General features: G+C 35.2%; 1 protein-coding gene across 6 annotated transcripts in view; it reads left to right on the top strand.

Moving 5' to 3' along the window:
* ARAP2 (ArfGAP with RhoGAP domain, ankyrin repeat and PH domain 2) overlaps positions 1–27,533 on the top strand; it is a 175,964-nt gene that overhangs the window by 110,789 nt on the left and 37,642 nt on the right. For 5 of the 6 annotated variants that reach the window (XM_073237750.1, XM_073237753.1, XM_073237752.1 and 2 more), the window contains exons 20-26: positions 4,923–5,086; positions 9,279–9,491; positions 12,751–12,856; positions 15,066–15,213; positions 16,663–16,731; positions 19,265–19,339; positions 22,137–22,254. In XM_073237750.1, coding sequence (XP_073093851.1) covers positions 4,923–5,086; positions 9,279–9,491; positions 12,751–12,856; positions 15,066–15,213; positions 16,663–16,731; positions 19,265–19,339; positions 22,137–22,254 — 893 coding nt within the window. The remainder of the gene's footprint in view (positions 1–4,922; positions 5,087–9,278; positions 9,492–12,750; positions 12,857–15,065; positions 15,214–16,662; positions 16,732–19,264; positions 19,340–22,136; positions 22,255–27,533) is intronic. The other variant, XM_073237751.1, reaches the window with a different exon arrangement.

A 27,533-nucleotide genomic window follows, 5' to 3' on the forward strand; every position in this document is an offset into this window, starting at 1 on the left:
TTTGTAAGGGTACAGAAGATGTATTATTTTCACAGTTAGTTTTTAACTTTTTAAAACTATTGTTAAATATGTGGATTTGGTTTTATTCTGCAGCCATTAAAGGTTTTGAGCAGACTCAAATCAGGGCTGTGTCTCACATTTCTACAGATGATTGCCTAATAGTGTGCAGAGATGAGATTTTAAAAAATTGGAGCCTCTGCCTTTCTCAGGGAATCAGATGCTTTGACACTTTTTACTGAACTGTTGGCTTCAGAAGAAACTATTTAAAATAATATTTCCTTCTGCATTATTCTTGTGACACAGTGTCTGAATTTGCAGTTTCATAACAATTGCCTATTTCTAAAATTCATCTCTGTAGCAGATGCTTATCTGAAGGTGTGGAAAAATGCCATATTTCTATAAATTAAAATGAGGGTGATTTATGGTTGCAGTGACTAAATAAAATGTGCCAGACTTTGATTTCTGGCTATGAAGAATTAACTGGCATGAAACGTGGCCTCCTTTTTTGAAACAACTAGCGCACTAGACAAAATATATGAAACATACTACTTTCAGATAGGATTGTGATCATGGAGAGAAGGGAAACAAGTGAAGTAAGGCTTCAGATCATTTGGCTCCCTACCTGTAGGCACTTTTCAATCCATGGCACAGGGAATGGGGAGACCGAGCAGAATGTGGTGGTTTTGCTACATTAAAGACATAGAGACAGGAGTTCCAGAAACCTGTACTAGCTAAAATTTGGGGGAGAGAGTACCACAGTGTTAAGTCTAAAAGCCTTTGGGTAAAGGCTGCTGTATTTTTACCTTATTAAGCTTAAAAGCAGACTTACAAAAGGATCAGGTGCCCCACAGGTAATTTTGTTGCCTGGAGTCAAACAGGCAAATGATGAAAAAAATCAACACTTTCTAAAGAAGACAACACAGTCCTGACAGTCAACATTCACAGTGTCTAACATATGGCTAAAATTACTAATGATATGAAATAGTAAACCACAAATCAAATGATAGGAGCAGACTCAGAAATGAGAGAGAGAATGATTTTCACAAAGATGCTAAGCAATGATTTTTAAATATTAATATTTATTCAAAGATGTGAAGGAAAACATAATGATAAAAAAATGGAAAACTAAAAAAAAGAACCACACAGAGAAATAGATATTCTAAAGCCAAAGAAAACACTGTCTGAAAAGAAAACTTCACTGTATCAGCTTAACACAAGAGAACACTCCACATAGAAAAGGTCAATGGATGTGAAGGCATGATGATAGAAACTACCAAAACCCAAGCACAGAGGAAAAACGACTAAATAAAACCAACAGTGACCAATGGGACAACATCAAAGAGTCTCATGTAAGTGTAATTAAAATCCCAAAACAAGAGGAGAAAAAAGGAGTAAAAGTAAAAATCTTTGAAGAATTACGGCGATATTATCTGAATTTGATAAACCCACACATGTACTAAGATCGACATATCTTAAGTATGATAAAGACAAATCTCATCAAGATACATCAGAATCAAATTCCTGAAAACCAGTGTGAAGAAAAACAATTTTAAAGTACCAGAGAAAGAAAGACTCGTGAAGTATTGGTGACAAAGATAAGAGTGTCTTATCAGAAACAGTACAAGCAAGAAAACAATATAATGAAATCTTTTTAAAAATCTTTTGAAGTGTTTGAAAACAAGAACAAAATAACCAAACAGCAGCTGTTAACCTAAAATGTTCTATTCAGCAAAAAGTGTCTTTCAGAAATGAAAGCAGAATGTTTTGGGCCAAAAAATGCTGACTTATACAAGACTTAGTAGTCTTTATTTTTGTATAAATGCTTAATGTATTATTTTGTTCATCATATTTGTGGAGCGTGTTATTTGCTTTTTAGTTGTGCTTAAAATGTTTTTCAGATAAGTACATTTATTTTTTATACAGTCAAATGTATTGATATTATTTTTGAAGACATTTCGGGTTCCTGTCAGTTAACTAGGCTCAACTATGATTGTCTATACTTTGTGGTTTTTATATTGCAATTTTGAGAAAATTGTTTTTGTTAGTTCTGGGATTTGGTTTCTGGTCTTATTAAACTGTCTTTATTCATTACAGGATATAAGAATGTTTCTTTATTTGGTTTTGAAGCACCTTTTAAAATGTGTGCTTGGGCAATGGACAATTAGCATAATTTGTTTCTCTGTAATTATTGTTCTTCAGAGTAACTTTTCAGATTTCAAAATGTAAATGAATGTTTCTTTTGAATTCTCATCCAGAAATATAAAATTGTTATTTGATAACATTTGAGATCACAAAGTTGGCCAGCATCTGCATTGAAAATATCTCGTGATGCTTGGTTCAGTGTGCACAGAGTTTAGATAAGCAATAGAGAGGGCAGTTTTGGAACTGATGCTATTAAATGTTGAAACATCTGCTGTAAATGGTATGTTTGAGGATTCCGTCTTTTACAAGTTGGTTCAGGAGTTAACTTGTTATTACTTTTCTACCGCTCACTAGTTCTTGAAGAGACAGCTTAACTTGTCATCACAGTTTCTTCAGACTAGAAACAAAATGTGAAATGTTCACAATTGATGCAGAGTTATACTGGAACTGGAGTAGGGCCATCGTATGTTAGATTTCTTCCTCTTCTTACTGAAATACCCATTGTAGTTGTTGATTTATAAGCAAATAATTTCAAAGATTTTTGATAATATTTAGACTTAAATGACAGGTTGAAAAAAAAAAACTAAGAATCAAAAGAAGTTAAAAATTTCTCTTTACCCAAACTCGTGAATTTAACAAGATGTAATTTTGATTAAGTCTATGTAATGTAGGGGCTTGATATTTCTCAGAGAAGTTACTCGTTACGTAGCATCATTTAGACATATAGCCCCAACAATAGAAGCTTTTGAGCTAAAGATGGTGTAAGACCAATGAAAAGGCTAAAGTGTGTCAGGAGTGCTAGAGCAAGTGTCAGAATTCTTAAAAAATAACAAAAACCTGGAGGTCAGGGCTGCTGTGGGGCTGTGATAAATAAAAGCAGTAGATAAAGATGTCAGAAAGCAAGAGATGAAGATTGTAGACACAAATGTCAGTGAAGAAGTGGTCGTTATAGCAAGTTGAGAAGATATTGGAAGTGTATAGTGAGGGGCTGGTAGCATTATCTTCTGAGACGAGCATTTCAAGAAAAGGAACTGAAGGAAAGAAAGGAGAAATTTTATTTTCTTTCAAAATTAGGACCAGTGAATTATCAGGAATGGAAAAGATCACCCCCTCCACCCCCAAAACAAAACAACCCAGCGTTCATTGTAGCTGAATGCAAAGTAGCTCTCATAGTTTGAAATCAAGATCAAATAGTTTTACTTTGTGTGAATATACTTAAATACATCCATGATAACTCGTGTTTCAAATCAGATTTTACATCTAGTGATACCATATACTTTAACGTGATAGAATCCTTTAAAGCTAAACAGCAGGCACTGTTCTAATGACTAGAGATACTGAAATGCTTTCTTTGCTTGCCTGAGCAGAGTCTGGGCTCTAGCAGCTAAAACGTTTACGGAGGAAATAGATGGTATAATGGGCAAAGCAACTATTCAGGGTAGAGGAGGACACCTGTTACAGTCTAAGCACAGAAAGGACACCTAGAGGAGAGCGTCAGGGTGGGCTACCTGGAGTACACTTGCAGAGGTGTAGGAGTAGCCAGCCTCTTTGGAGGAAATATTTATTACAATGGTAAGAACATTTGGTGTTTTTTAATATGTGTCTTGAGTTTGATAAAGAATGGTAAAGTTGGAGGCAAAAATACAGGCCAGATTATGAAGGCCTTTCACCCTAGAAAACTCCAGAGGTATAGAAGGGCAGCGATCGGCAAGTGATGTCACTAGCTGCATTTTAGCCACATCTTCCTGGCAGCTCTGAGCAGAAGGGGTTAGCGAGGTGGAGAGCAGAGCAGGGAGAGGAGTTCTGTCGGGTTTTCAGTGACCTCACGGAGCCATCTGGAGACCTGAAATAAGGCATTGTTGGAACGAAGAGGCAGCACACATATGTCAGGGAACTGGAATCAACAGGATTATTGTGGTGGAATTCATGTGGCAGTGATGGGAGGAGGCAATTCATGATCAGTTCTAAATTCCTGGTGGGGTAAGTGGAGAATTGTAGTACCAGTTTGGTGTGGGGAGGGAGAAAGGCTTGAGCTGCTTGTGGCACATTAAGGTGAAGGCTTCCAAAAGTTAATATTACTTATTATTATGGTTCACTATACTTAGTATTAGGATTATATTTTTTTGAGTGCTGAGGTAGGTGCTATTATCCTCATTTTGCCCATGATGAAACAGAGGCCCAAAGGAAGTTGATAAATTGTCCGAGGTCACAGAGGAAGCAAATACAGAGCTAACATTTGGGTTGGGCCGTGATAGCAACCCAATAATGCTCCAAGATATAATGCTCCAAGGTTACAGCTTCATTTTCAAAAAGGGGAAGTGAGCTTGAGAAAGAAACCGAGTGCCCAGCAAGATAGAAGGGAAATCCAGAAAGAACAGTACTACCAATGCCAGATCAGGTGGTACTTTCTTTTCTTTCTTTCTTTTTTAAGAAATGAAATCATCAGTAGTTCTAGTATCTTGAAAGATACATCCACAAACAACCATTAGAATTCACTGGTGGTGTTTGCCAGAGCAGTTTCAGTTCAGTTAAACAGAAACATAATAAAAGGGGTTGGGAATGAAGGGAGGTGACACCAGGAATTCAGAGAACTTCCTCTACTCTGCGGAGAGACGTGACTGTCCAGGCGACGGATTGAGTGAAAGCTAGAGGTAGACAGGGTTTTTCTTCTGATGGGCAAGAAAGAGCACATTGATATGTATTTAAGAGTAATCTGTCTTCAAGTAAGACTTTTCTCTTTTTAAGCAAAATTAATTTGGAATGCTTTTTAAACTTTACAGAGCATTATACATCCATGGGCATACCAAGTTGGATTTCACGGTCTGGCGTACTGCAATTGAGAAAGCAGCAGGTACAGATGGCAATGCCTTACAAGATCAGCAGCTCAGCAAAAATGACGTTCCCATTATCGTGAACAGCTGTATAGCATTTGTTACACAGTATGGTAAGTGTTACAGAGTTTGTATTCAGCCCCTGAACTCATAATATCATTCTTAGAGTTTTGAAGTGGTACCTCCATTGGACTGAATTAGAACCTTTCTATTTGTAGTACACCAGTGAAAAATAAAAGCACAGTCACTGTTGAGCTAAATGCCATTCCTTCTCCCAGTAAAACTCATTTAAATTGTAAAATGTACTTTTACCATATCCACCTTCCTTTACATGCATACACATTTTAAATACCAGATTGAAAGAATTTACAATTAAGTATGTATGAAAAGTAGATTTAAGACTGTATTTTCCAGAGGTCACAAGTTTCATTAAAGTCTAGGGGAATGCCATGGGCTGTCTAACTATGTTTTTAGAACATGGGAAAATATGTAAAAGTATTTGCTTTTTGTTGGCAGGCATACAAAGTATGTATGTGTATTCCATTCATAATGCTATTGGTCATATGTTTATATTAAGAATCATAGTTATTAATTGTAATAGCTTTGACTTATTGCAGCAGGTATTTTTATGAATAGTTTTTAGGTAAAAAAAGATACTGATTGATATCTACATGGTCCAGCTTTATTTTAATTTAAAATGTTTCGATATGCCTGAAAAGTAAATAAAACATGCTTTTATTCTTGATGGTTCTTTTCAAATTACTTTGAATTCTTTAAATCCCTTCTTCCTGTTACATATTTCCTTAATGCCCTCAAAGGTAGAAATGTCTTAATTATATTTTTAACATAAAAATATTTGCTGTCTTTCAATCTGGTGTAAAATGCCATTGATTTAAATAACAAATGCCTAACAGTGAAATGATTGGTATTTTGGAAAGTGTATCAACTCTTTTTGTTCTCTTGGAGTTACAAGTGTCTTGGGTGTTTTTAATTTGAAAAGAAGGTATAATCAGTGAGAAAGCTGCAGTAAAACATTGTGTTTTTGGTTAGTTCCTTATTTATTGAGTGTCTGTTGTTTGCTCACTGCTGATCTTGGTACTGGAAATACAGCAGTGGGAATAATAAGTTAAAGACAAAGCCATGAGTCATGCACTTCAGTATGAGAACTGGCAATAAACTGATATGTAACTAAATGTCAGAAATAAAACAAAGGCTATGTAGAAAATAATTCCTGGAAATTAAATATAATATGTATATGTTAATATATTTTCTTCTGGGGAGAGTGCCATTTTAATATTTTACCTATCCCATATGTAATCCAAGTACAGTTATCATCAATATTCAGGCTCATTGCGTTTGAGTTATGTATCTTCTGTAAATGTATACGTGATCACATTATGAGGTCATTACCCTCTGAATTTCCTTTGAATGGTACTATGTCTATATTTTTCTTATCAACTGTAATCATCCGTTTATTTGAAAATTGGCAAGGAAGAAGGTTATCTTCATCTGTTACCATTCACTGTCAGTACACTTGTATTTTGCAGATATAAGTGAATTGCACACGTATTATGTTTTAGCAAGAACATAACCTCATTGGGAATTTTCACATCACGTTAGTTTCACAACGGCATAGGGTCTTTATTAAGCTGACAAATTGATTAAAATAACTTGAGTAGCTCGAGTGTATCCAATTTAATGTTTCTCTAGGGAAATCAGAAGTTTCTTTGTGGTGTTTCTTTGAGTTTAAAATCAGTAAGCATTAGATTGTTTTCAACTAAATTTCATACATTATAACTACTTTGTAACTCTAGCAGAAGGTACATTAACTTGCATATTAAAGTAATAAAGCCAATGGAAGACTTTCTTATATGTTTTTTTTTCTTTTTTATGAGCAGAACATGGGGAAAACCCTGAAGTTACAGCTTGTATAGAAGGGAAGATTTGATAAGACCTTAGAGAATGCCCAGTGATTTACTGATTATAGTGATGCAGGTGGTCTGCTCAGAGCCTTTAGGATTGCAGTTATTTCGAAGTTCCTTCTTTTTAATCTTTGGGTTAAAATCTATAAGTCAGTATTTTGTGCTCCTGGTATCAAGATTTGAACTTGATCGAGTTGATAGTATAATTTTTAGAGTTTAATTTTTTTTTTAATGAGTTCCAGTAGTTCTTCAGGAAAACTATTTTCATGTATAAAATGAAACTATATTCAAATTCACATTCAGTTAACTAAACATTTGAGTACCAGCTATTAGAAATTCACTCAGTTAGGGACATAACATATCAGAAATTTGGTCACCATTGTTTTTTGTAGAATTTGCTTATTCTTGAATTAAGTAGTCATTTGTTGAATACCCACTGTGTTCTTCAAGGCACTTTATAGCTTCTGTATACAGAGAATAAGACATGATCCTTGCCTTCCAGGAGTGTACAGATATGTGAATCAAGGACAAACAAGTGGACAGATAGTTACAGCTAAAGTTTACAAAATTATGTGGTAGAGAGGTTCAGGAGTTGGTGTGGGTGTCCGTGGTGTGAGGGCGATTTCATCCAGAATAAGTGTGGCCATGGAGGGCTTTCATGGGTGAGACTTCCATGAGTCTTAAGAGAAAATAGGAGCTAGTGAGGGGAAGAATGGAGAGGGCTTCTAGGAGGAAGAAACCGTGTGTGCACCTGAGTGGAGTCAGCAGGAAGTTGTCTGTTCAGGGAACTTTGTGTAGTTAAATGTGGTCTGAGTATAATGTGAGAAGAGCAGGGAGATAAAAGAGGCAGAAGGGTTAGGCTAATTCACGCTGGGTCTTATATATCATAACAAAATCCTCACACTTTCCCACCAGGGAGTGGGAAGGTCATATCCAGATTTTTTAACATGTTGGTAATGCCAACAGATCGGTATTTCAGAACACACTACTATTGTCCAGGCAGACGGGAGGGCTGCACAAGAATAGAGGCAGGGAGTTGTAAAAATGTAGTGAGGAATTGAGGGCACCAGATAATAGCATGCGGATGGGAAAACGGGGACAGTTTTGAAAGTGAGGCCATGATGAATAGTGTATGTGATGGTATTTTTTTTAATGTGATAAATGAGAAAGAAAAGTGCTGACTTGTGAAGGACTAGGGAGGAAGGAGTGCCGTATGTTGAGCTACAGGAACAAGATAAACAGCATATTGGGATTGGGATGGGAAGCGGTGACTGGGTCAGGGGAATTAATTCCCCAGGTTATTTTGATCTGTCTATGTGTAGTTTGGCGTGGATATGTGTGTTGCATGTATATTTATACAGTATATGTATATTAAAATGTGTGTGTGTTTGAAATCTTAGAAATTAAAATCTGAGTGAAAATGTATATGTGATAGTTGAAGTGAGGAAGGTGGATACGTTCACCCAGAGAATTTTGGAAATGGGGAAGAGGAGAGATTGAGAGCAGATATCTGGATTCATCGGTAAATAGTAGAGAGCAGAATAATAGAAGACCTGGAAGGATAGTCGTGAGGAAGAGGGAAAGGGATGCAAGGTCATAATGTCATGAAAGCCATGCTCTTAAAGACAGTGTAGCAGGGATTCATTTGGAGCTTCCAACACTGCAGGAATTCTCATTAGGTAAAGATTGAAAAGCATCTAGAAAGAAGGGTTGATGCTCTTGATGAAGCTGGACCCAACAGAGTAGGAAGTGAGCACAGAAGCAACACTGTGTGATTCAAGGATTAACAGGAATGTGAGACGGTAGAAAGAATAAGTAATCGAATAGCTTCATTTGGGGAGGAAGGGAGACAGGAGACCTGGTAGAAGGCAAAGGGGCATTATTTTTTATTCACATCATCATCATCTCTGCTCTGCCTCCTACTAACCAACACTCTTGTTTTATGTGGGGCACTTGATAATCACTTTGAAAAGGGAATGACCCAACTCTTTGTCTAAAAGAAGATAAAGGGGGGAACAGACAGAAACCAGTGCATAAATGAGGGCAGAGGACTCAGGAAATTTGTCCTAGAGGCAAATTGTACTGTGGGAGACTGAAAGAAGGTGGGCACTTGTGGTACGAGAACATGAGAGAAAGCGTGAGGCACTGATGGGAGGCTGAGCAGAAGCTTGCTAAAAGCTGAGGTTGGGGCAGCTTGCTCATGGGTTTACATTTTCAGTGCTAAAATTAGGAGCGGGGGGAAGACCTCCTCTCAGGTGTGCTTTTATCAACTCTTGGATAATGATTTCCTCTTGCCTATCATCCCAACACAAAAGTTCTAAGATAATAAAGTGGATTTTGATTTTAGACTTTTTTCTTGTAACCTTTCTTTTTCCTAACAAAGGTTTAGGGTGCAAATATATCTATCAAAAGAGTGGTGATCCTCTGCACATAAGTGAACTCCTGGAGAATTTCAAAAAGGATGCAAGAAGCTTAAAATTGAGAGCTGGAAAACATCAGCTTGAAGATGTGACAGGCGTGTTGAAAAGTTTTCTCTCTGACATCGATGATGCACTTCTTACTAAGGAACTCTATCCATATTGGATCTCTGCCTTAGGTAATACATTTAATACAGAATGTACTAAATGCTTGCCTTATAATTTGATAGTTAGATCTTTAAAAGTCTGATAATCTGAATACTTAATTGGGAGGAACAATGTACATAACGGCACAGAACAGAAAATGTAAATATCCATACTTGTTTATATCTACCTCAAAAGGAATTTATACATAATTGCTAAATACCATCTAATGGTAATACCTAGTTTTCAGTGATTTCTTAGTTTCTGCTTTGCTTTAACTTTGGAAGTGTTATAGTCAAGTATATGCTGTGAATTTCTCAATAAGATTAAAATAAAGGTGTAGTATGAGATTCGTTTTACTTGATTTCCCAGTATGACTTTCCTGGCTTTCTTCTATTTTTTCTCCCTCTTTGGAGTACATAACATTTTTTTACTCTTTCTTTCTGTATTTTCCCTGGACCCTGTCTAAAATGAAGTAAAAAAGTTTTGCTACACTGTAGGAAAACCTTTTTAAGAAATAACCCTAGAAAAGTTTATTGAATTGCTTACTTGATCAAATTGATTTCAGTAAAACCTATATTTAACATCCATTAATTCAAAATAACTCCTTTCATAGGAACATTACAACAGTAAAGACTTTTAAATAGAAACGTTACCTTTAATCCCATCTTTCTAATAGAGCTATTTTCATTTTTACATACTATTTTATAGTCTTGTCCCCACACCAATCACATAATCTTTATTATAAACTACAGACATTCCTGTATGCCCACAATATTTTCAAAGTGATGATTTTCAATCTTCATGTTTTTCAATTTTTATGTTATTGAATTATGCTGTAATTTAGTAATATATTTCTCTCAGACATTAAGTGTGTTTCAAGATATTTTTTGAAAATGACCTTTGAATTTGACTGTATGATTTTTTTTTGGTTGAGAAATAGATTTTTTCCATTGAAAGTAGTCACTTGATCTAAAATATAAATAGGAAATTTGAAGGGATTAATTCTGAAATGTCACAAAAACCCAGTTTGGAAATTACCCCAAGGATCGCCCTTATTAGTATCAACAAGAAGAAAGTCATATTGTTATTAAAATAAAGCTTTTCATAACTTAACTGTCTAATTCAGAAGTTCTTTATTGCTTCCTGATATTTCTTAAATCAATAGGTTTAACTTCAATTACAAAAAGAGATGATTGTATAATTTTCTGGAATATAAAATATGAAATAATATAATACATCTCTTGAAGCCCAATTACCTTGTCACCCTCATTTTTGCCTTAAGATTTTTATTGTAGTTTATAATTATGAAGCTATTTATAGAATCTCTATTTTATAAAGACAATTTGTCTTTATTGTAAAATCAGGTATCAAAAATCTATGACACATATGCTTTTGCTAAAGTTGTCAAATTCAGTGACAAAGGTGTCTTTAATGCTGTCAGTCAACCAGGAGGAGGTAGTTGGGAAATGGTAGCATGTGTCAGAGAGAAATGTGTTCACCCTTCACCTGGATGTGAATTCTTTGAGAATTTACATGGTGAAGGCTTTGGACACTGGGTCAAAGAGCCCTAAAGTTTCTTTGCTTTTGGATCCAGTGTAGCGCACCCTGACCTGTCAGATGTACCTCTGGTTGATCTGACAAGGGTAAACCAGAACTCTCTGGGTGACCTCATATGAGAGCTCTCCTGGGTCCTCCTGTGCACCTAAGGTGAAGCATGCCTTACAGTGGCATACCACCTATTTATAGGATGTATGATCTGTTCTCTAACAACACTATTAAAGTGGTGAATGAAGTAGTTGAATAATTCACTGTATTTTCTATCTGACCTGAATTCTATCTTCAGTTTTACTTTCAAATTGCTTAAACTTTATTTTGAAAATGTTACATATTTTCTTTTTAAAAGATTTGTGAAAATGTGCTGTACTAGCCTAAGTTCTTGTTGTAAGTGTAATAGTATTAATTACATTTTATTGAATAACTACAATTACCTCTACAGTGAGAAACTGGATGACACAAGGGCAAGGGTAAGTGTTGGCATTGTACTCAGGATAGTAGATAATTTTAATTCACTTTCAGTACAGTCTTTGTACATAATTGGGTGTTTTCCCTTCTTGCTTTTAGAGTCATCTACTAGTGCAGTTAAGTCGATGAGACCACATTTACGTTTATAGACCTCACTCACATGCAGGTTCAATCAGTGCAAAAGAAGCATCAGGTGCAGTTTTGAAGAGTGTGCTTCACAGATGTCACAGATGTGTCCCAGTCTCTTACCTCCTCAGGCATTCCTAATGCCCTTTACAAGTGACCATATACTTCTAAAGAATCATTGATGTGCTGCTGGCTTTCCGTGAATGGAATAGGTGGAACTAAGCAGAAAATGAAAAAATCTTGTTTCCAAAGAGAGTTGGGAATTGAGAGGGAAGATATAAGCACAATCCTCTTGAGTTACAAAGTCAGCACAAGTTATTTATTTCAAGACAAGGCTTTTTATTCCCCATGCGAGCTAGTAGATTAGCCAAACCACTATTACATATCTTCTAGAGTGTAGAACTTTTGGGGTTCCTATGTCTAATGTGTCCAGTATTTGACTTCTTGGATAGGAGGGAAGAGGTTAATTCCTTCTCATCTTCCTCTCTATAGCTAACCAAGTTCTATCCATGACCAAGGCCAATGGTCCATTCTCCTCCATCTGTATAATAATTATCAGGGCCTGCACCTGAGTTCTTCTACTGTCCCCTTACCTTTTCCAAAATGTTGAAAGTACCAGGGCTGGTAAAAGGCCCTTTACCTGGTTCTGTAAGGTAATACACAGTTCATAGCTCTGGGATGATTCATAGTTTGGGGAAGATTTTTATGATTCGCAAGAAAAAAAGATCAGAAATGTCATTTTCAAATAACAATAATGAAGTCTGCCCGTAGTCATAATTGAAATACCTTTGGCTTATCTTTTCAATTTCCACTCCAGTTTGAGTTATTAATTGAATATATTCCTATTAAGTGGCATTCAATATTCCATTCAGTAGAAGGTAAAATACAACCTTAGGTTTTGAAAGTGCTTCATTTTTAATTAGAAAATGTAAGAGCAATAGTGCACAGCTGTGGAATGTTTATGCAGTTTTCCAGAACAACAGAAAGTCGAACATTTTTTCTGTTGAACTTGATTGTATCAGTGAAATACAATTGTGAATATTGTTTTAATATACTGTTAAAAGGCAAATCTGTAATGCAGATTGTAAGTTTAGACCTGAAGTTGTTCTTTGTTGTTGTTTTATTTGTTTGTTTAACGTATAGATACCCAAGATGACAAGGAAAGAATTAAAAAGTATGGAGCATTCATACGTACTCTTCCAGGGGTCAACCGAGCAACCCTGGCAGCTGTAATTGAACACCTTTACAGGTGGGTGGGTTCATGAACTTTCTAGACATTTCATACATGGCACTCAGTGATCCATTTCTTCAAGTACTGTAGTTCGCCTTCTGCCTGTGACTCTGAATCTTTTACCATATCTTAAGAATGGTTCCAAAATGAAATCCTCATTAAGCTATCTCTTTAGCATCTTTTCCTGTAATTAAGATGCATCTAAGATAAATAACACTGAAGAGTTTCTGAAATGAATCAGATGTAGTCTTGTACAGCATTCTCAAATCGAAAGGGACAAATGAGCTGGACATGAAAGATAAGTATGAGAAGTGAGTGAAGGAGATTTTCTAGGGAACAGGTGTGCTGAGACAGATGATTTGTAGTTGGCTGGAAGGAGGTTGTACAAGGCTCTGTTGCTCGTGCCAAAACATTTGGATTTTATTCCTTTGAGTATTAAGGAGTGACTGATCTTGTCTGTTTTAGGGCAATAACCCATGTAATGGATGGACTGGGCAGAGGTTAGAATAAAGGCAGGGGAACTAATTTAGAGAACAGTTTCCGTGGGCCTTCTGATGAGAAGGGCTGAGTGAGAAGAGCGTAAGTGGGCTGAGTGGGGAACTCTCAGGAATGCTACACATGAGGGTAGAGAGAGAGAGGAAGAAAAGGAAAATACTGTATTGTACATACTTTATGTCAGAAATTCAGGCAGTTACAGAAACAGAAGAGAGGTGAAGAGTGTGACAGGAGAATGCCGTTGCAGATGGAGGTCTCAGGAAAGATGGAATTGCATGATAGTGTCATCAGAAGTTTGAGACGTCAATTTGGGTAAGGTCAGGTTGATTTAGCATTAAATTCCATCCCTGCCCTAGTTAACAGATCACTTTCTGCTTGACTAACATTTACTTAATCCACTCCCCATTTATTTATTACACACTACAGTGTGACTAAAGCAACAGTCCCTGACTGTGAGATGCTTAGATTCTAGTGACAGAGGCCAACATGCAGATAAATTTTCTGGACCCATGTGATAAAGTACACAAACGGTGTTGAAAAGGATATCCATAATTATTACATCCTCTTATTAACTTGCAATTCCTTTTGCATCTTGTAAATCATATTTGATGATTGTACTTGCTCTTTCTCTGCTGTGCAGTTTGGCATTTTATTGTGAGTCTCATACATTATCATATATATTGCTGTCACATTTACTCACTTTTTCTTGTACCTGCTAGAATCTCTCTGCTCTTTATAGATATGTATACCTACCATAGTCTTGCTTTATTCCTTTCATGGAGTTGGTCTCTCATTTTTAGTATGTATTTTAAAAGTTTGCAAATGTAATTAGATAGGCAATCAAGCAGCTGCTATATATACAATTAGAGACAAAGAGCATTAACAGATATTTCTGTGTATCACTTATAGTTCTCATCTTATGCATTTTATCAATGTACATTTCCTTTTATTGGGATGATGGCTGTAATTTTTTTAAAAATCACTTTAAACTTAACATTTGTGAATATTTTAAATGTTCTTTGTAAGACCCAAGTGTTTCAGCCCACTGATTGGGAGAGTTGATTACTCTGTTCATTTCTGTTCATTATAAAAAGCCATTTTTAGTAATATCCAGTAAAAGTGTAATCATATTTTTTCATTAATTGTTTGCCTTTTAAGTGATAGTATCCTATTTTGAACAACCATAGAAACACATGCTGCCAGGTATTTTTTTACCAGATGGACACTTGCTAGAAAATTCAGACCAGGCTTGAACCTTAAATTTGGAACTCTCAATAATATGCCTCCCAATTTCTTTCTTACCTTGTTTCCTGCTTACCCATTGCCCCTTTCTCCTTCTTTCATTTGTTACCTTTCCTTATTTCATTCAGTCTCTCAAGTCATTTTGCACCACTGTGCAAGCACACCTTTACACCTTGGCCACAGGCTGTCCCTTTATCTGGAATTGTTTGAATACGGTGGGTCTCTCCTAAATCAACAATCAAGTACTGCTTTGTAAGGTGCAATAGTATCTCCTTTAACAGGAGTTTTTTCTTATGTTTTAAGCTAGACCGTAAGCTACTTGGAAGAAAGAACAATGTATTTTTCTTTAAATCGCCACTGCACCTTTTATATCAGAGGCCTTCAGTGTGTATGTGTTTTAAAAAAAATGATAAATGTGTATTATGACTTACAGTTATATGGAATTTTCAGATAGAAGTGTGCCCTAATGAGCTGTGCTTTTCTCTAACAGGGTTCAGAAATGCTCAGAAATCAATCACATGAGCGCCCATAATTTGGCCTTGGTCTTTTCATCTTGTTTGTTTCAAACTGAGGGGCAAACTAGTGAAGAAGTGAATGTAATTGAAGACTTAATTAATAATTATGTTGAAATATTTGAGGTAAATATTTCTTGCCCATGTTAAAATAGCTTTGATGTTACTGTTTGCAAATTAAAGAATATATTTTAGGATGTTTTTTATTCAGGTCTTTATGAATATTTAAAAATAAAGAAAATAAAGGATAGTTACGTGATCTTCAGTTTTGTTAGCTTTAAGTAGCTTTTTAAGCTATAGCCATTCTTTTAAATTTGGCTGATTTCAAAGCTTTTTCACCATCTGGTGTCTGTTGGACAAAATATTTCCATTTATAGTGTTTATGGGTGTTGGGTGTTTTTCTCCTCAGTATTTGTATGCATTAAGTATGTCTAGTTATAGTTGTGAAATACAAATTTCACAAATTCAGTAATAAACACCATGATGATAAATTCTGCAATTGAAAGCATTTAGTGTTTTAATAGTGCATGAATTGGAAAAAAAATAAAATTCTGGAATAATACTCTGTGGCTTTTACTGCCACACTCTGTTCTAATTATTTGACTTTTCAATTTGCTACTTTATGAGGTTAATGTTTTCATATTTTATTAGGAAAGAGAGTAAGGATGATTTCTTAGTTCAAAGAGGTACAAATAAAGGAAATAAGCTCAGGATTTGAACATGGAGGGAATATAGAGGTTCTGGGTGGCAGGTCCAGCTTTATCACTAACTACTTCTGGCATCTCAGTTTTGTCATTCTATTTTTGGGGCATTCTATTAAATGGTATTGCATAAGACTTTTTGGGGTTGGGGGGTGCTATGTGTATACCAGATGAAATCAAATGGATTAAAATAATAGGTTACTGTTTCTAGAGTTCTTACATTCCTATAACTGATCACAGGATTCCTTAGCAAAGGAAAAGAAACTGTATTTTAATAAAATAGCACAATTTGTATCTTAGTTTACATAGGAATGGACACTAGAGTTGTTGGATTCTCTTTGCTCCTTAATCTCCTTTTTATTTCTTTCTATGTATGTCCACTATATTTGATAAATAGCAATTTCTTTGCATAATTCTGATGCTGAGAAATGAAAAATTAGAAAAAAAGTGTGGCTTTACATGCTGTCTTTTCTGTTTTTGTACTGCTACATTAATAAAAAATAAGCAGTTATCTTCATCGTTTTGTTAAATCCAACTTTAACATAAGCACTTAGTGAACATTTCAGTCAGAGAAATGAATCTTGTATTTCACCCTACATAAACATAACAAACCAGTCATCTGCCCCATTGCTTATTAAGTCACCTTAGCAATAGGGCTTCTGTTGATGGAATCTACAGCATGGAGTGTTGTGAACTTGATGAGGCTCTATCTTGGCTTTATTTCTGCCCTCGCTGTGTGGACCCATGCTGATTAAGATGGCCATTCTCATTTATTTTTCACTTGTTGGTTTGTAAATTCTTGAAGAGATATGTGAGGATGAGTACCATCACTCCTTGTATTTTATTAGAATGTCCCAAATTATATTTTAAACAGGTTAAAGAAGACCAAGTCAAACAAATGGACATAGAAAATAGCTTTATTACCAAGTGGAAAGACACTCAAGTGAGTAGTAATAGTTAGACCTACAAATAATAAAAAATTTAAAAAACAACAACAAAAAAAACTTCCATTGTAAGTAAAGACATTTGTTGTGTTTGTTTTCGAGTTCCTATTTAAAGCAAAGTAAAAGTAATGGGGAGATAGGAACCTAGGTAAAATAGCTGTGTGATTCTGCAGCATGATGCATACATGCAAAATGTCCATGTATTTTAATGTAAATTTTTCAGAATATAAAGGGAAAAATCAGTTTTAATCTTATCAAAATATCCTTTATAAAATCAAATTTTAGTTATAAAAGTACTATTGAAAATGCCAGTAGATTTCAAAGGAAGCATTTAAAGCCAAAGAAATACTAGTTAGTTGAAAATTCAGACTCCCTAATGATTCTTTTCATTATGATTTTGACAATATGAATCATTTCTTACATGCTTTTGCTCTGCATGCTCTCAGATAAATTGCATCAGTGGGAAAGTTTCTAATGTGATCTTTGTAACGTAGCTGATTCATGTCTTACTTGACTTTTCTAGTTCTTCTCTTCTTTTCCTGCGTCTCATTATTTTGTATTCTTATGTTCAGATTGCACCGTAGTTTTCCAGGGTACCGTTCCTTGTTTGAGGACTGTTAGTTGAACTTTATTAAAATTGACATTGAATCCTCTTTTAATAACTAGGAATTGTAGTGGATTCAGGATACAGTGTAAATAATAGAAATGGGTCAAATGTATTCTGTTTATAGATGTACTCAGAGAATGAGGTAAATGCTTCCTGATTAGCCTCATTCCTGACATATTTTACTACTAATTAGAAAAGTCATCTGAGCTATAATTTCATATGAAGGAGCCGAGAAAACGCATTCATTCTAGGGCCTAGATTCCCGAGTACTAATACTTTGGTATTAATTACCTACAGAAGTAGCTTCTCCATTTTGGCCCAAAGTAATTCATGCAGCCTCTGGGGGAGTTGGCTGTAACACTAAAAAAATCTGGTTCATTATCAATTAGTTCCCTTGGATTATTCTTTTTTGGGGGGAGTTTTAGCCATTAAGTAAAGGATTGTGTGAGCTCAATGGATGATCTTAGGTAGCATTATCTATATTGTTGTTAGATAAGTGTGAACATTCTTCTTCATTTTAATCTTTTGTATTCATCTTAGAATAAGGAGATGAATCTTGAGTTCTTTCTAATTAAGTATACAAGTGAGTAAAAATAAGAAAAGAGCTGTCTATAAAATAGGATAATTGGGGAAGAAAAGTGGAAGACTTTGGAATGGTGTTCTTCTGCTTGAGTTTTTTTCTAAACCATTCAAAACTCTCCTCTGGAGTATTTTTCTGACATTCTCTATGTCTTAGCCCTGTTTGAACTTCTTAGCTATTCTTGTTTTTGGCTTTACTCTGTGAGTCCTTTGTGTTTGCTTTTTTAATTTTTAAAATGTGTCTTTCCTGGAGAGTTGTTTATGCAAACACAGTGAAAAGTAAAAATGTCAACTGTATCTTTTCTTCCCTAGAATTTTCATGTCACATCGAAAGTGAGGAAGAAAAATTGGAAATAAAGCTTTTCTAAGCTTATAGTGCCAGAATAATTAAGAACGTTTACATTTTTTAATGTTTTCCCACAAAATTTGCTTCTCAGGTTTTATTCTGAGGCAAATTTAACTTCAGAATTACTGTTTCCCTGTTAGGATCATTTTAAATATTGGGTGATAGATATTAGTTCTAAGTGATTATGAAACAAAGGAGTTTCTGAAAAAAAGCTACACATATTTTTTCATAAATCCATTTGGCTCTTTGTTAATCTTCATATTATACTGTCGATCTATGGAGTGCCGTTTTATACCTTTTATTTTCTGGCTTGGGTCTTCTTTTTTTAATATGTCTTCTGGGGTACAGCAGTGACCCAAATAACTTACCACTTAATGCTTGGCTAAATATAATTAAAATGAAAATTTACCTTTATAATCTACCTTATTTTATCCTTTCATCTTATTTTTTCCTTGATAAAGATACCTTCTCTATTTGTAATTTTAATATAACTCTGACCCACTTTTATCAAATTTCAGTTTTTAGATATGTCTTTGAAAATTAGCCAGACCTGTTTTTCCTTTTAATTATTGGTTTTATGCCTACACGACAGTGTAGAGCAGAATTACATAGGGCTCATTTTCCCTCCTCATTTTGTTTATCCTGTTAGCATACATACTGATGGCTCTTACAACTTCTGTTGTTGAAGTCAGCATATTTCCATTGTAGCTTGATTGTTGGTTTCAGTAAGAATGTAAGGGTGTTTGAGGACACCAAACTCTTTAGTAAGAGATAAAAAATTGCATTGTGATTATTGTTGCTGATTTTATCACTTGTGTAGCCTCCTTGTTCTTAATCACGTCTGGAAAAATGGGTATTGTCATACTATTAACAGGGTGATTGGCTCATTTCATTAGTACAAAATATTTAGAAATAGGACTAGGACTTTCTATCTTAAGTCTCATATATGTGTTCTTGCAACATACTTAAAATTGCTGTCTTCACATCTGCTGTTTTCTAGGTTTCCCAGGCTGGAGATTTGCTAATTGAAGTGTATGTAGAAAGGAAGGAACCTGACTGCAGTATTATAATTAGGGTGAGTCCTGAAGACAGATCTGAAGAGTACTATTATTGGAAATCACACATGTTAGCATTAATATAAATATCTTAAATTTTCCATTGTTTCTTCTATTTTATTTTACATGTCCAACTCAAATAATGACTAATGATAAAATTGTCCAATATCCTCTGGGAATTCCATATTTTAGTCATTTGGTTAGAGAGCATCTTATGTACTTTAGATTACAGTTAGGATTTTCTATAGGTTCTGGAAATAACTTGAGCTCAAACACTTTCCTTTCCTTCCTAACTTCTTCAAGTTAGGCAAATTAATTTACTCTGTCTGAGCCTCAGTCTTCTTACCTATAAAATGAGGAGAAATTACAGTATTTACATCATAGCTTGATGTGAAGACTCAGTAAACACTTATCAAACAGCTCAGCACAGAATAAGTGTTCAGTAAATAATACTACTAGTACTATTATCATTACTAATTATTAATACTCTCCCACCCTTGTATCCTAGACTTCAGCTTGCAATCTCCATATTTACTTGGGTATTGCATAACTCTTTTTATTCTTAAGAATATTAATCATTTTTTTCTGAATGAAAAAGATCTGTCTCATGATACCATATTCAGTACATAGTCAGCCTTAGGGAAAGTAAGAGTGATATTTCAAATTTCTACTTAGTAAGATTACATTCTCTGTCTGTGGAAGACTAGGCATTCTGCCATTTAAAAGTAGAAATTCAGCTTTAGCTCCTTATCTTTTTTAAAGATCAAGATTAAAGTCTTAACATTAGGTATTTCTGGGCTTTAGTAAACATACTGTAATTGTAAATTTATACATTTTTAATATGAAAACATAATGTTTTCATATTATGACTCTGTGGCACTGGTTACCTTACTTAGAGAATGGAACTGAACTACTAGAGTCATAGATGTTGTCGTTATGACTCAGTAGCCTTGTCACTCCTTGGCCACATCGTATTTTTTATGCTAATTGTGAAATGTTGATAATAGGGAACATGAGGACGAAGTAATAGATTATCAGCACAAGCCCATCACTAATGCTAAAAGAGGTATTTAAAGCACATGACTTAGTGCCACCTACACAGAAACTCTTTATTAGCTCATTTCAATTTTATCTTCTTAATAAAGCTGTAACAATTATTACAATTATTATAATTATTACAATTGAACAAAATTATTACAATTGAGCAAAACTCTTATGTTAATATATATACATAAAGGACTATGTAGTTGCACCTACAACTTCTAATTCTCTTCAGAAGCTATATGAAACAATTGTTAACATTTGTTTAATACTTAAGACTTTGTAGAAGTCTTTATTTTTATCTCAGCAAATCAGTACCTCAACCTGAGGAGATAGATGAAGCCTGTGATGTCTCAGGTTTATACGAATGAAAACTGGAAATTAAAAGCATTAATACCAGAATGCAGACCTTGAGCGTCATGTTCCAAACCTGATGTTTGTTATACTAACTAACTTGTATGTTTCGTAGAGCAGTGATTTCCCAAGTGTGCTTTGTGAAGTTGTAGGTATTCTAAAGAGGGGCCTAGGGAATCTCCTGGGACGAGGAGTGGAGTTCTGGTCTTCCATTCCTGCGTCAGCCTGAGACACACTCTGCCAACTGTTTCACAAAATGTGGTTTCTCAATCATTTATTTTAATAAAGGGTTATACTTCTTAAAAAATTTTAAAGCCATTCAGATGATCAGCATCATTGAAATGATTCATCTACTAATCTTTCTATTGCTTCAAGTTCTCCACTTTCCCAGATGCTGGTTTTTCTTTTAAGGTTATATTTCAATGGGCTTTTCCAAATAGAAAACAGTGAATGTCACTGTATCATTAATATATTCCAGGAGGTCCAAAAGATAGACTGTGTGAGTGACCTGTAATGAAAAATGTTTTAGGTTATTTACATATGTCCAGTGTGCTCATGATCAATAATGGACAGGAGAAATGGAAATGAGCATATTCCTTTTCTCAGAACTCTTTAAATAGGTAGATTTTTACTGAAAACATGCAAACTAGGTTGTAGTTACAATATTCTAATGCTTAAACATTTCTATTTGTTTAATATTATAACAATTCTAACTGAAGAATGCCAGCTTGCTTTTGACATTTAAGATCGGTAAAAACAGAGGAAACAAATAAAAAATCCCCAAAGCCCCTGAAGAAGATGGTGCACTTATGCAATGGCCTGGGGCCTTCCTGTAGAGCTGGCCCCAGGCTGGCACTTCAGACTCTGTTCTATGCTCTAAAATCTTGGTTCCAGCATGCTTTGGTATCCCACTGTCTGTCACTTGGCATGGCAGGACACACCTCAGACCATTAAAACCCTGGGGCTTTGGGGCATGGCAGAGAGCAGTTGGCTGTGTATAATTTAGGGCCCAGACTGAGTAAATCAAGGCACTTTCAACTCTTGATTATAGAACTGACAAGTGAAAAGTCTTACTCCTAGAAGACCTTTGTATTTGTCTGGTGAATGTCTTTCTGTGTATTATCACGTACCTCCTTGAGTGATCTAATAGCATAGTAAGGGAGAAAAAAGTTCTTCCTGAATTATGTCTATATTGTAATATCTTTTTGCACTTACATTAAAGTGTATAACATTTTATGGAGAAGATCTGAATAGCCTGTTTTCTCTATGTGCTTCTGTATGTGGAGAAGCTAGTTAAGCATACTAAAAGGAAACTTGGAGTATCATAAGATGTTAGATAGGAGACTGTTATTGCCCTAACATAAGGCCACTTCTCTGTCTGACATATATATGTATTCTGAAGAAAGTTTGCCTGTGTTACAGATATCTCCTGTGATGGAAGCAGAAGAATTAACTAGTGATATATTAGCAATAAAAAATATCATCCCGACAAGAGGTGATATCTGGGCCACATTTGAAGTCATTGAAAATGAAGAGTTAGGTAAGTGATTTTCATGCTAGGAATTTTTAAATTCTTTATAGTATGAAGAAATACTTTCTCTGTGACAAGTCATTGCTAACATTTTATGTTTTCTAAGTATTGACTTCTCATTTTGAAATCCCTTCTACCTCAGTGCATGTGCTATTATGTTATTGCCACTCGAGGTCACCCTCCTGTGAGTTTACTCATCTCAATAGATTATTTTATAGACTATAAAAATACAGTGCAAAGCATTAGGCATCCATGTTGCCGCCTCAGAAAATAAGGTCTTTGTTTCTAAGGGCAAGCAATGTGATCCAGAACAATATTCCCAGTGTCACCACCACCATCCACCTTATTCCTGTATGCTACTTATTTAACAAAGATAAAGAGTGTTAATTTAAGAGATTATTATTTTTTAAAAAAATTTTGTTTTAAACCTAGAAGTTTTTATTTTTTGCTTTTCCTTTTTCATCTATCTTTAGTAGAGAAGATCATATATTTTGCCATCTTTTATCTCAAAAGCAGAAGGATACAGAAAGCTTTCAAAATACCTTGACTACCGCAAGAGTCAAGTGCTGAATAAGCTTACCATTCTAATGACTCTATTTGGTTTTAAAGACCTCCAGGAAAAAAAAAAAAAGTTGTGCAGAACATCTTTGTACCTTGACTGTCTGTCTAGCTGATACCTACTAAGGTCTCGGGACCCTTTCAAGTACAGCTGTCAAATGGCCAGGAATAAAATCTTGCTACCTGCAAGCTCAGGATAAAAATTAAAATCAACATTGAAATACCCCATGATGTATTAATAAGAGTGTTACAATCAATGTTAGAATGAAATGAGATTATTAAATAACTTCACCTTTCATTATTCCATCTGGATGCTTTTGTACTTATTATCATGCACAATTCTTTAAAAATACAATTTATTTTAAAATGTTACTTCTTAATGTTCATTGTCAAGATTTAGCGACCCTGGTACTTAGGTGGCAGTTCACACTGTAGCACTATGCTCCCCCATAGTCGGGCTCTGTTTTCCCCATTCACAGAAAGTGGTCTGGCAAATGACCACTGTGACATCCATGGGGTATGCGCAGTGCATTTGCTTTACCGTACTGGCCTTCCTGTGGCATTTATTGTTAATGATCATTCCCTTTTCCTTTGAAGGTCTTGACTGTTTTCCATGCTGTGTGAATTCTCCTCCTGGCTCTCTAATCATTTTGTCTTATTTGTCAATAATTCTTCCTCTGACTATCCCCTAGGCAGTGGGTTTCTGTTCCAGTTTCCTTTGCCATCTTTTCACATTTTACATGTTCTTTATAATCTCTTCCATTCTTTGTGTTTGGCTAACATGGGCCAGCTGCTGTGTCCCAAATGCACGTTTTAGTCTTCTCCCAGCTGGGTCATCTGTTTACCTCCTTTAAAACCCAGATGAAGGGTTCCATCGCACTGTCTTACCTTTTTCATAGTGCCTATCACGTGCATTTTAGTCTCTTGAGGGGAGCTCCTTGGAAGGAAGGAGGGATCATCCTTATCCCTTGTGCTTGGCAACAGTGTTTGGTACATAGTTGCCATTCAGTTCAAATCCACTGAGTAAGTGAAGCACAGTGTTGCATTACTCTATGGTATACAGGCGGTACAGTCTTTTTATTTTTATTGTTTAATTTTAAGGAAAGGGTCTAGTTACCAGCTTCATTGTATTTGTGAGGAAAAGATAACTGCCAGTATTACTGCCAGAATTACCTTTATAAATCACAAACAGTATCATGTTGTTCCACCATTTAAAACCCTTTTATTATTTCCTCATTGCCTGTCTATCCTTCAAGATCTGGCTCAAATGCCCCTTCTTCCATGATGATGTTTAGATGAACGTAGTTCCCAATGATCTTTTTCTGATCATTTGCTTGTAGATCTATACTATTGCATACTATCTGACTTGAAGAATAGCAATGTGTATATATCTGGCTGTATACTAGACCATGTGTTTTAGGACATTTACCTTATATGTTAGACCTTTATAGCTCTCACTCCCTCTAGCATAGTGCACCGATATAGAATATTAACTACAAATATATTGTTACTGAGGTGGAAAAAATGTAGATGCATTCTGAATCTGAGTTATCTGAATTGTTGCTCCTTGGATAGACACACAAAAGGTGATTTCCTGCTTGTAGAGAAAGAATCACTAGAAGATCTCCTGTCCCTGGTTAGCTCTTAGAAGGCTGATTGTTTCCTCCATGCTTCAGTTTCAATTGTTTTTTTTTAGGAAATCCACAGCAGAATAGTGAATCATGGATTTTGGGCTAGGCATCCTCTCCCTATCACCGTTATTCTTTAGGGTTGAGTCAAAGCATATCGCTGTCACGTCATTAGAGCCCTGTGCCTTTGGGCATTGGTCCTCGCTACTGAGAGGAGCACGCAGAACAGACCAAGACAGGAAGGAATTATCTATAGCTGGAAGAAAAATTGTAGTATATCTGGAAACATTGTTACTAAATTCTGTCTTGGAAAATAAAGGGATGCTAACCCTGAGAACAACTGATGTATCAACTTGCATATGACAAATGAGTACATCACAAATGGTAAGATTGGATAGGGGAATTCATTTTTTGTTTCCTTCTCCCTAATTAAAAAAATACTGATAAAGTTATAAAAAGACTAGGAGACTTCAAGTTGTTTTGATTTGTGAATATCCAAATATATAATCAAAGGAACAGTCTTATATCCCAAGGAAGAATATATTTGATGGTGTTAAGAATTCAAATTTGGTATGTTTTTAATGATTGGCCAAGTGTTCAAACGGAAATTGCCAAAAGAGAAAACTAAGATTATTTTTAACACTTCTAGGAGAACAATGCTAAGAAAGTGACAAAGGGCCTGTGATTAGGTTGGCTTACTGAAGCAGATGGAAACTGTGTTTGCCACCTGACCTTCTGAAATGTTAAAAGCTTTATTTCTAGTAACATGCAGGATAAAGCAAAATATAAAAAGAAGATAAAAGAGAAAGCTTTGGGAGTCACAAGTGTGTAGTTGATAGGGAGAATGTCAGCAGGAAATTGGTGCTTTTTCTAATGTAAATATCCTCTAGGGAACAAAGAATCAAAAATAGATAAATAAATAAATGGACAAACAAGTAAACCAAAAGTGCTGGCTTTTATTTTAGGTGTCTGTACAATTTTAAATCAGAAGTACTCTATCCTGTCATTATCCAATGCCCCCTTTGTGTAATAAATATTTTATACGTTCCCTTTACTCCCCCAAGATAATCTATCATAGTCATTTTTTTAAAGTCAATATATACAATAATATAATTATAAAAATAAGAGGAAAACATATTCTAATATATAAATGCTCAGACACTCATATATGGTCAAAGATAATGAAAATAGATTCCTAAGACTATTGATGAAGTATTATGGATATGACAGCTACAAATGCAGATGATATAAGCATGTCAGTTTGTGACTCATGGAGCTTTGCCATCATTGGTAAAATGTTGTTTTAGGTCCATTCTGGCTGAAGTAACAGAATGCCATAGACTGGGTTGCTTATAAAGAACAAAAAATATTTTTCACAGTTCTGGAGTCTGAAAAGTCCAAGATGAAGGTTCCAACAGATTCAGCGTTTGGTGAGGGCCTTTTTCCTTGCTCATGAAAGGCTGTCTTTTCACTGCATTCTCACATGGTAGAAGGGCACTGTATGGGGTCTCTTTTGTAAGGACACTAATCCCATTCATGAGGCAGAGCCCTCATCACCTCCCAAAGGCTCCACCTCCTAATACCATCACACTGGAGACATATGGATAGGGAGGGGGGACACTCAGACCATAGCAAATGATAGACATGATCTTTTTTCCTTATATGGTAGTCAAATTCCTGGAAAAAAATACGTTATATTAAAACCATACACACATTTGAAGAATTATATCTAAAGCTGAGCTAGCTTCCAGGCTCAATTAATAAATAAGTAGGCTTTGTCTCTAAATGAAAGTCTAGTGGAACATTTGAAATTTGTATTGGGTAGAAAAAAGAATCCTTTGTCTCATTCTTTGAAAGATGCCAAGCATCTTTGACCCACCACTGTCTCCAATCATCAGGACAAGTTGAAACCCACCCTAGGAGAGCATATCACCTTCATCAATAGCTAACCTAAAGTATGCTGTTATTTTAATGCTTTGCCTTAAAACTGATCCTGTCCTCTGCCAATGTAGCCCCATAAGCTCTATCTCTTCACTTGCCTAAAAACATTAACTGCTGGAGGGGCCTCACTGACTTCTCAGTGGGGCTCTTCACTGAGTGGTTCAAGTTTGTGGGGCAGTTACTTTATATGCAGCAAGGTCATAACAAAATGTTTTCTTATTTCTTCTTCAATAACTACTGTGATATGGAAGATCTGTTCTCATTTTCAATAAGGATTCTTTTCAGCCCTTTTCTTGAGGACAAAGAAAGTGTCATCACCCTCTGATTAGGTGAACAGGATAAAGACTTACACAGCTCTGTTTGGCAGTAAGAATACAATTTTGGGGGAAGTCATAATTGTTCCAGGAAATCCTGTGTCATTACTGCTGGAAATTTAAGAATGATATCTGTTATTTCAAGTGAAAAATGGACAGCTTTCTCTTCCATGAGAGAGGCCAGATCTATTCCGTAAACCTGATTTTAAACTATTAATAATATGACTTAACCTAGTTAAAGAACTACCTCTTAACCTGTTTTTCTCATAACTACACTGAATTTTCAGCAATTTCTGTGCTATAGATAGTATGCAAATGAATTAGTTATTTCTACTAATGCCCAATGCCAGATGATTTACATATCATATAATCTATCATGACAGATGGTTATAAATGTAACCATAAATAAAAACTTGTTTATTTGTAGGAATTTATTTACCAACAATGATGACTAATTTTTTCCTGCCTCTTACCTCTTTCTGAAGGTAGCTTTTAATGCCATTTTATAATTGTAGCATATGATACTCTTAATATTTGTCTTTTAATCCCATTGTTCAGCTCTCTTTTTATACAGGAACTTGGGTAGTCAAGATTTTAACTCTCTCAAGTATTTCACATTATGATACTGATGTGAAAAACATATTCGACTAATTTTTTGCAAATAGATATTTGCCCATTCATCAGCTGTTATGTATTTTCATATAACTAAGAACACTTTAGAGTTATCATAGTATCTACTTATGATAGTGACCCTCTTTAATATAAAATTCTGATATTAGAAATCTCATTACCAATTTAATCTTATAAGAAACAAGAGTAAGCTTTTATTTCAATCCAGATCCTATTT

This window comes from Manis javanica, chromosome 5 (assembly GCF_040802235.1).
Source record: "Manis javanica isolate MJ-LG chromosome 5, MJ_LKY, whole genome shotgun sequence".
NCBI classification, from domain to species: domain Eukaryota; kingdom Metazoa; phylum Chordata; class Mammalia; order Pholidota; family Manidae; genus Manis; species Manis javanica.